Below are 10771 nucleotides of genomic sequence, written 5' to 3' on the forward strand. Positions count from 1 at the left end.
GATAATAATAATAATAATGATAATAATAGTAATAAGTGAGCTTGGGAAGGAGACCTGTGTGGGGAAGCTCACTTATTACTATTACTAAGTGAGCTTGGGAAGGAGACCTGTGTGGGGAAGTACCAGGAGAGACTGTGTACAGAATGGAGGAAGGTGAGAACAATGGAAGTAAGGGGAGTGGGGGAGGAATGGGATGTATTTAGGGAATCAGTGATGGATTGCGCAAAAGATGCTTGTGGCATGAGAAGAGTGGGAGGTGGGCTGTTTAGAAAGGGTAGTGAGTGGTGGGATGAAGAAGTAAGAGTATTAGTGAAAGAGAAGAGAGAGGCATTTGGACGATTTTTGCAGGGAAAAAATGCAATTGAGTGGGAGAAGTATAAAAGAAAGAGACAGGAGGTCAAGAGAAAGGTGCAAGAGGTGAAAAAAAGGGCAAATGAGAGTTGGGGTGAGAGACTATCAGTAAATTTTAGGGAGAATAAAAAGATGTTCTGGAAGGAGGTAAATAGGGTGCGTAAGACAAGGGAGAAAATGGGAACTTCAGTGAAGGGCGTAAATGGGGAGGTGATAACAAGTAGTGGTGATGTGAGAAGGAGATGGAATGAGTATTTTGAAGGTTTGTTGAATGTGTCTGATGACAGAGTGGCAGATATAGGGTGTTTTGGACGAGGTGGTGTGCAAAGTGAGAGGGTTAGGGAAAATGATTTGGTAAACAGAGAAGAGGTAGTGAAAGCTTTGCGGAAGATGAAAGCCGGCAAGGCAGCAGGTTTGGATGGTATTGCAGTGGAATTTATTAAAAAAGGGGGTGACTGTATTGTTGACTGGTTGGTAAGGTTATTTAATGTATGTATGACTCATGGTGAGGTGCCTGAGGATTGGCGGAATGCGTGCATAGTGCCATTGTACAAAGGCAAAGGGGATAAGAGTGAGTGCTCAAATTACAGAGGTATAAGTTTGTTGAGTATTCCTGGTAAATTATATGGGAGGGTATTGATTGAGAGGGTGAAGGCATGTACAGAGCATCAGATTGGGGAAGAGCAGTGCGGTTTCAGAAGTGGTAGAGGATGTGTGGATCAGGTGTTTGCCTTGAAGAATGTATGTGAGAAATACTTAGAAAAGCAAATGGATTTGTATGTAGCATTTATGGATCTGGAGAAGGCATATGATAGAGTTGATAGAGATGCTCTGTGGAAGGTATTAAGAATATATGGTGTGGGAGGCAAGTTGTTAGAAGCAGTGAAAAGTTTTTATCGAGGATGTAAGGCATGTGTACGTGTAGGAAGAGAGGAAAGTGATTGGTTCTCAGTGAATGTAGGTTTGCGGCAGGGGTGTGTGATGTCTCCATGGTTGTTTAATTTGTTTATGGATGGGGTTGTTAGGGAGGTAAATGCAAGAGTCCTGGAAAGAGGGGCAAGTATGAAGTCTGTTGGGGATGAGAGAGCTTGGGAAGTGAGTCAGTTGTTGTTCGCTGATGATACAGCGCTGGTGGCTGATTCAAGTGAGAAACTGCAGAAGCTGGTGACTGAGTTTGGTAAAGTGTGTGGAAGAAGAAAGTTAAGAGTAAATGTGAATAAGAGCAAGGTTATTAGGTACAGTAGGGTTGAGGGTCAAGTCAATTGGGAGGTGAGTTTGAATGGAGAAAAACTGGAGGAAGTGAAGTGTTTTAGATATCTGGGAGTGGATCTGTCAGCGGATGGAACCATGGAAGCGGAAGTGGATCATAGGGTGGGCGAGGGGGCGAAAATTTTGGGAGCCTTGAAAAATGTGTGGAAGTCGAGAACATTATCTCGGAAAGCAAAAATGGGTATGTTTGAAGGAATAGTGGTTCCAACAATGTTGTATGGTTGCGAGGCGTGGGCTATGGATAGAGTTGTGCGCAGGAGGATGGATGTGCTGGAAATGAGATGTTTGAGGACAATGTGTGGTGTGAGGTGGTTTGATCGAGTAAGTAACGTAAGGGTAAGAGAGATGTGTGGAAATAAAAAGAGCGTGGTTGAGAGAGCAGAAGAGGGTGTTTTGAAATGGTTTGGGCACATGGAGAGAATGAGTGAGGAAAGATTGACCAAGAGGATATATGTGTCGGAGGTGGAGGGAACGAGGAGAAGAGGGAGACCAAATTGGAGGTGGAAAGATGGAGTGAAAAAGATTTTGTGTGATCGGGGCCTGAACATGCAGGAGGGTGAAAGGAGGGCAAGGAATAGAGTGAATTGGAGCGATGTGGTATACAGGGGTTGACGTGCTGTCAGTGGATTGAATCAAGGCATGTGAAGCGTCTGGGGTAAACCATGGAAAGCTGTGTAGGTATGTATATTTGCGTGTGTGGACGTGTGTATGTACATGTGTATGGGGGGGGGTTGGGCCATTTCTTTCGTCTGTTTCCTTGCGCTACCTCGCAAACGCGGGAGACAGCGACAAAGTATAAAAAAAAAAAAAAAAAAAAAAAAAATAGTAATAATAATGATGATAATAAAAATGATACTTATACGATAATAATAATAATAATAATAATACTAGTAATAATAATAATGATAATAATGATAATGATGATAATAGTAATGATAATAATAGTAATGATAATAACAATAATGACGATGATAATGCTAATGATAAAAATAATAATAATAATAATAATAATAATAATAATGATAATAATAATAATAATAATAATAGTAATGATAATAATAATAATAATAATAATAATAATAATAATAATAATAATAATAATAATAATAATAATAATTTTAAAATGATAATGACAATAATGATGATAAAATCAGGATTATCGAGAAAAAGATACTAATAATGATTAATGATTATCATCTCTGTAGACTGGGGAGAAATTAAACTGGCCAAGTATTCCCAGCGTGTCGTAGAAGGCTACCAAGGGGAGCGGAAGCGTGTTGTTGGAAATCCTCTCGTTCTATATTAGTTTCCAAAAGAAGGAACACAGCAAGGAGCCTAGTGAGGAATTTTCCCTATAAGGCTCTGTCATCTGTTCTTGACGATACCTCGCTCACGCGGAAATTAAGACGAACATGTATGGAAAAAATATTAGCTAAAAGTGCGTCACAATATGTGTAAGCACGTCTATTTCCAGACAAAACTACTTTCTAATTATGTCCCTAGCTGGATGTATTTGATTATGTTTGGAATCTCTTTATTTTTTTTATCCCTTAAACATGGTGAGAGAGACAGGCTTAATGATAGATATCTATGTATTGTATTATGACTTGTTCAATGATTTCTCACCTTTAGTAAATCAGAGAAATGAGAAAGTTAACTTACCTGAATTGAAGGTCAGAATATGTTTTATCATCAAGTCTCAATGTTCGTTGAGGTGCGGTGAAGTTGTCTTCAATCTCAGTGAAGCTGTTGTTGTCTAATTGCCACCATACTCTAAGATGTGCATACTCGTCCTTTGACACCTAAAATACATGCTCCTGTTACTTCCTGGACTTGAATCATTTATACAGTTAGAATCAACCTTCCTGTAATTTTCCTTACTTCTGTAAAATTACCTAAATTGTTTCCTTGCGTCCATTAGTTCAAACCAACTACAAAATGACTCATTACATTCCATATTGTCTCCATCTTAGCAAATATATGTCGCGGAATACGTGTGTAGTTGTAGGAATGCTCATAGAGTTATATATAAGTTTGTGTGTCAACCTGATTGGTAATAATGCTTTGCACCTCATTCTTCCACTTATAAACACCTTGTCCCAGACACTTTCTCTATCTAAGGAGCATGTCCTGGATACTTCTGCTTTCTGAATACTATATCCCAGAATCTACTACTTTCTAAAGATATTGTCAGACACATTTACGTACCCAAGAACTTGTCCCAGATATTCAATTTTCTAAATTCCTTGTCCATGATACCTCATCTTTCAAATGGCCCTATTCCAGACGCTTCTACTTTTTGCACCGATTACCAAAAAAGAAATTCCACTTTCTAAAGACTTAACAGGAAACACTTCTATTTCTACAGACCTCACCCCAACCACCATTTACGTTCTAAGAACCTTCTCCCAAACGTCCACTTTCTCGAAAGTTTCTCACAAACATTTCTACTTTCTAAAGACTTTATCCCAGACACCTTTTCTTTCTAAAGACCTGATCCCAAACACTTGCACTCTTTACGAAATTCATTCCAAACACATCTATTCTCTGTAAAACTTATATCAAGCCGTCCTAGAGTCTACAGATCTCATCTCAAAATTTTTGATGCACCACGTTTCTCCTCATTCGATGATTTGCTTTAAAACATGTTAAGAAAGTAAGCAAGCATTAGAAAAAAAAGATATATATACATATACATATATATATATATATATATATATATATATATATATATATATATATATATATATATATATATATATATATATATATATATATATATATATATATACACACTTCCAGAACTTTCGCCCCCTCCCCCACCCTGTGATTTACATCCGCGGCCAAATCCACCCCAGATATCTAAAACACTTCATTTCCTCCATTTTTCCTGCATTCAAACTTACCTCGCAATTGACATGACCCTCAACCCTACTGTACCTAATAACCTCGCTCTCATTCACATTTACTCTTAACTTTCTTCTTTCACACACTTTACCAAACTCAGTCACCAACTTCTGCAGTTTCTCACATGAATCAGCCACCAGCACTGCATCATCAGCGAACAACAACTGACTTACTTCCCAAGCTTTCTCATCCACAACAGACTGCATACTTGCCCCTCTTTCCAAAACTCTTGCGTTCATCTCCCTAACAATCCCATCCATAAACAAATTAAACAGCCATGAAGACATCACTCACCCCTGCCGCAAACCAACATTCACTGAGAACCAATTACTTTCCTCTCTTCCTACACGTACACATGCCTTACATCCTCGATAAAAACTTTTCACTGCTTCTAACAACCTGCCTCCCACACCATATATTCTTAATGATTTAATAATCTAATAGTACTCTCTCACCCCAACTCTCATTTGCCCTTTTTTCACCTCTTGAACCTTTCTCTTGACCTCCTGCCTCTTTCTTCTATAAATCTTCCAGTCATTTTCATTATTTCCCTGCAAAAATCGTCCAAATGCCTCTCTGTTCTCTTTCACTAATAATCTTACTTCTTCATCCCACCACTCACTACCCTTTCTAATCTGCCCACCTCCCACGCTTCTCATGCCACAAGAATCTTTTGCACAAGCCATGACTGCTTCCCTTAATACATCTCATTTCTCCCCCACCCCCTTACGTTGTTTGCTCTCACCTTTTTCCATTCTGTACTCAGTCTCTTCTGGTACTTCCGCACAAAAGTCTCCTTCCCAAACTCACTCACTCTCATCACTCTCTTCACGCCAACATACTCTCTTGTTTTGTGAAAACCTCTACAAATCTTCATCTTCGCCTCCACAAGATAATGCATACACATCCCTCCAGTTACACCTCTCAGCACATTAACATCCAAAGTCTATCTTTCGCGCCCCTATCAATTAACACGTAATCCAATAATGATATCTGGCCATCTCTCCCAGATATGTATATATATATATATATATATATATATATATATATATATATATATATATATATATATATATATATATATATATATATATATATATATATATATATATATATATATATATATATATATATATATATATATATATATATATTTTTTTTTATACTTTGTCGCTGTCTCCCGCGTTTGCGAGGTAGCGCAAGGAAACAGACGAAAGAAATGGCCCAACCCCCCCATACACATGTATATACATACGTCCACACACGCAAATATACATACCTACACAGCGTTCCATAGTTTACTCCAGACGCTTCACATGCCTTGATTCAATCCACTGACAGCACGTCAATCCCGGTATACCACATCGCTCCGATTCACTCTATTCCTTGCCCTCCTTTCACCCTCCTGCATGTTCAGGCCCCGATCACACAAAATCTTTTTCACTTCATCTTTCCACCTCCAATTTGGTCTCCCTCTTCTCCTTGCTCCCTCCACCTCCGACACATATATCCTCTTGGTCAATCTTTCCTCACTCATCCTCTCCATGTGCCCAAACCACTTCAAAACACCCTCTTCTGCTCTCTCAACCACGCTCTTTTTATTTCCACACATCTCTCTTACCCTTACGTTACTCACTCGATCAAACCACCTCACACCACACATTGTCCTCAAACATCTCATTTCCAGCACATCCATCCTCCTGCGCACAACTCTATCCATAGCCCACGCCTCGCAACCATACAACATTGTTGGAACCACTATTCCTTCAAACATACCCATTTTTGCTTTCCGAGATAATGTTCTCGACTTCCACACATTCTTCAAGGCCCCCAGAATTTTCGCCCCCTCCCCCACCCTATGATCCACTTCCGCTTCCATGGTTCCATCCGCTGCCAGATCCACTCCCAGATATCTAAAACACTTCACTTCCTCCAGTTTTTCTCCATTCAAACTCACCTCCCAATTGACTTGACCCTCAACCCTACTGTACCTAATAACCTTGCTCTTATTCACATTTACTCTTAACTTTCTTCTTCCACACACTTTACCAAACTCAGTCACCAGCTTCTGCAGTTTCTCACATGAATCAGCCACCAGCGCTGTATCATCAGCGAACAACAACTGACTCACTTCCCAAGCTCTCTCATCCCCAACAGACTTCATACTTGCCCCTCTTTCCAAAACTCTTGCATTTACCTCCCTAACAACCCCATCCATAAACAAATTAAACAACCATGGAGACATCACACACCCCTGCCGCAAACCTACATTCACTGAGAACCAATCACTTTCCTCTCTTCCTACACGTACACATGCCTTACATCCTCGATAAAAACTTTTCACTGCTTCTAACAACTTTCCTCACACACCATATATTCTTAATACCTTCCACAGAGCATCTCTATCAACTCTGTCAAATGCCTTCTCCAGATCCATAAATGCTACATACAAATCCATTTGCTTTTCTAAGTATTTCTCACATACATTCTTCAAAGCAAACACCTGATCCACACATCCTCTACCACTTATGAAACCACACTGCTCTTCCCCAATCTGATGCTCTGTACATGCCTTCACCCTCTCAATCAATACCCTCCCATATAATTTACCAGGAATACTCAACAAACTTATACCTCTGTAATTTGAGCACTCACTCTTATCCCCTTTGCCTTTGTACAATGGCACTATGCACGCAGTCCGCCAATCCTCAGGCACCTCACCATGAGTCATACATACATTAAATAACATTACCAACCAGTCAACAATACAGTCACCCCCTTTTTTAATAAATTCCACTGCAATACCATCCAAACCTGCTGCCTTGCCGGATTTCATCTTCCGCAAAGCTTTCATTACCTCTTCTCTGTTTACCAAATCATTTTCCCTAACCCTCTCACTTTGAACACCACCTCGACCAAAACACCCTATATCTGCCACTCTATCATCAAACACATTCAACAAACCTTCAAAATACTCACTCCATCTCCTTCTCACATCACCACTACTTGTTATCATCTCCCCATTTGCGCCCTTCACTGAAGTTCCCATTTGCTCCCTTGTCTTACGCACCTTATTTACCTCCTTCCAGAACATCTTTTCATTCTCCCTAAAATTTAATGATACTCTCTCACCCCAACTCTCATTTGCCCTTTTTTCCACCTCTTGCACCTTTCTCTTGACCTCCTGTCTCTTTCTTTTATACATCTCCCACTCAATTGCATTTTTTCCCTGCAAAAATCGTCCAAATGCCTCTCTCTTCTCTTTCACTAATACTCTTACTTCTTCATCCCACCACTCACTACCCTTTCTAATCAACCCACCTCCCACTCTTCTCATGCCAGAAGCATCTTTTGCGCAATCCATCACTTATTCCCTAAATACATCCCATTCCTCCCCCACTCCCCTTGCTTCCATTGTTCTCACCTTTTTCCATTCTGTACTCAGTCTCTCCTGGTACTTCCTCACACAGGTCTCCTTCTCAAGCTCACTTACTCTCACCACCCTCTTCACCCCAACATTCACTCTTCTGAAAACCCATACAAATCTTCACCTTAGCCTCCACAAGACAATGATCAGACATCCTTCCAGTTGCACCTCTCAGCACATTAACATCCAAAAGTCTCTCTTTCGCACGCCTGTCAATTAACACGTAATCCAATAACGCTCTCTGGCCATCTCTCCTACTTACATAAGTATACTTATGTATATCTCGCTTTTTAAACCAGGTATTCCCAATCATCAGTCCTTTTTCAGCACATAAATCTACAAGCTCTTCACCATTTCCATTTACAACACTGAACACCCCATGTATACCAATTATTCCCTCAACTGCCACATTACTCATCTTTACATTCAAATCACCCATCACTATAACCCGGTCTCGTGCATCAAAACCACTAACACACTCATTCAGCTGCTCCCAAAACACTTGCCTCTCTTGATCTTTCTTCTCATGCCCAGGTGCATATGCACCAATAATCACCCACCTCTCTCCATCAACTTTCAGTTTTACCCATATTAATCGAGAATTTACTTTCTTACACTCTACCACATACTCCCACAACTCCTTTTTCATGAGTATTGCTACTCCTTCCCTTGCTCTTGTCCTCTCACTAACCCCTGACTTTACTCCCCAGACATTCCCAAACCACTCTTCCCCTTTACCCTTGAGCTTCGTTTCACTCAGAGCCAAAACATCCAGGTTCCTATCTCTCCTTTTTTCACATCTTGGTTACATCCACACACATTTCGGCACCCCACTCTGAGCCTTCGAGGAGGATGAGCACTATATATATATATATATATATATATATATATATATATATATATAGTTGTTAGAAGCAGTGAAAAGTTTTTATCGAGGATGTAAGGCATGTGTACGTGTAGGAAGAGAGGAAAGTGATTGGTTCTCAGTGAATGTAGGTTTGCGGCAGGGGTGTGTGATGTCTCCATGGTTGTTTAATTTGTTTATGGATGGTGTTGTTAGGGAGGTGAATGCAAGAGTTTTGAAAAGAGGGGCAAGTATGCAGTCTGTTGTGGATGAGAGAGCTTGGGAAGTGAGTCAGTTGTTGTTCGCTGATGATACAGCGCTAGTGGCTGATTCATGTAAGAAACTGCAGAAACTGGTGACTGAGTTTGGTAAAGTGTGTGAAAGAACAAAGTTAAGAGTAAATGTGAATAAGAGCAAGGTTATTAGGTACAGTAGGGTTGAGGGTCAAGTCAATTGGGAGGTAAGTTTGAACGGAGAGAAAGTTGAGGAAGTAAAGTGTTTTAGATATCTGGGAGTGGATCTGGCAGCGGATGGAACCATGGAAGCGGAAGTGATTCATAGGGTGGGGGAGGGGGCGAAAATTCTGGGAGCCTTAAAGAATGTATGGAAGTCGAGAACATTATCTCAGAAAGTAAAAATGGGTATGTTTGAAGGTATAGTGGTTCCAACAATGTTGTATGGTTGCGAGGCGTGGGCTATGGATAGAGTTGTGCGCAGGAGGGTGGATGCGCATTCCTCACGTGTCGTAGAAGGCGACTAAAGGTGACGGGAGCGTGGGGCCAGAAACCCTCCCCTCCTTGTATTTTAACTTTCTAAAAGGGGAAACAGAAGAAGGAGTCAAGCGAGGAGTGCTCATCCTTAACGAAGGCTCAGATTGGGGTGTCTAAATGTGTGTGGATGTAACCAAGATGAGAAAAAAGGAGAGATAGGTAGTATGTTTGAGGAAAGGAACCTGGATGTTTTGGCTCTGAGTGAAACGAAGCTCAAGGGTAAAGGGGAAGAGTGGTTTGGGAATGTCTTGGGAGTAAAGTCAGGGGCTAGTGAGAGGACAAGAGCAAGGGAAGGAGTAGTACTACCCTGAATCAGGAGTTATGGGAGTATTTCAGAGAGTGTAAGAAAGTAAATTCTAGATTGATATGGGTAAAACTGAAAGTTGATGGAGAGAGATGGGTGATTATTGGTGCATATGTACCAGGGCATGAGAAGAAATATCATGAGAGGCAAGTGATTTGGGAGCAGCTAAATGAGTGTGTTAGTGGTTTTGATGCACAAGACCGGGTTATAGTGATGGGTGATTTGAATGCAAAGGTGAGTAATGTGGCAGTTGAGGGAATAATTGGTATACATGGGGTGTTCAGTGTTGTATATGGAAATGGTGAAGAGCTTGTAGGTTTATGTGCTGAAAAACGACTGGTGATTGGGAATACGTGTTTTAAAAAGCGAGATATACATAAGTATACGTATGTAAGTAGGAGAGATGGCCAGGAAGCGTTATTGGATTACGTGTTAATTGACAGGCTCGCGAAGAGAGACTTTTGGATGTTAATGTGCTGAGAGGTGAAACTGAAGGGATGTCTGATCATTATTTTGTGGAGGCTAAGGTCAAGACTTGTATGGGTTCTCAGAAAAGAAGAGTGAATGTTGGGGTGAAGAGGGTGGTGAGACTAAGTGATCTTGGGAAGGAGACTTGTTTGAGGAAGTACCAGGAGAGACTGAGTACAGAATGGAAAAAGGTGAGAACAATGGAAGTAAGGGGAGTGGGGGAGGAATGGGATGTATTTAGGGAATCAGTGATGGATTGCGCAAAAGATGCTTGTGGCATGAGAAGAGTGGGAGGTGGGTTGATTAGAAAGGGTAGTGAGTGGTGGGATGAAGAAGTAAGATTATTAGTGAAAGAGAAGAGGGAGGCATTTGGACGATTTTTGCAGGGAAAAAATGTAATTGAGTGGGAGATGTATAAAAGAAAGAGGCAG

At 40.7% G+C, this 10771-nt stretch overlaps 2 protein-coding genes across 4 annotated transcripts in view; one reads left to right on the plus strand and one right to left on the minus strand.

The window, feature by feature from the left end:
- Positions 1 to 10771, plus strand: part of LOC139761025 (turripeptide Gsg9.2-like) — a 364470-nt gene that overhangs the window by 271128 nt on the left and 82571 nt on the right. The gene's annotated exons all lie outside the window — the stretch shown is intronic.
- Positions 1 to 10771, minus strand: part of LOC139761239 (uncharacterized) — a 29132-nt gene that overhangs the window by 6908 nt on the left and 11453 nt on the right. Inside the window, exon 3 of the mRNA XM_071685275.1 lies at positions 3283 to 3422. Coding sequence (XP_071541376.1) covers positions 3283 to 3422 — 140 coding nt within the window. The remainder of the gene's footprint in view (positions 1 to 3282; positions 3423 to 10771) is intronic.

This window comes from Panulirus ornatus, chromosome 39 (assembly GCF_036320965.1).
Source record: "Panulirus ornatus isolate Po-2019 chromosome 39, ASM3632096v1, whole genome shotgun sequence".
In the NCBI taxonomy this organism is placed as follows: Eukaryota; Metazoa; Arthropoda; class Malacostraca; order Decapoda; family Palinuridae; genus Panulirus; species Panulirus ornatus.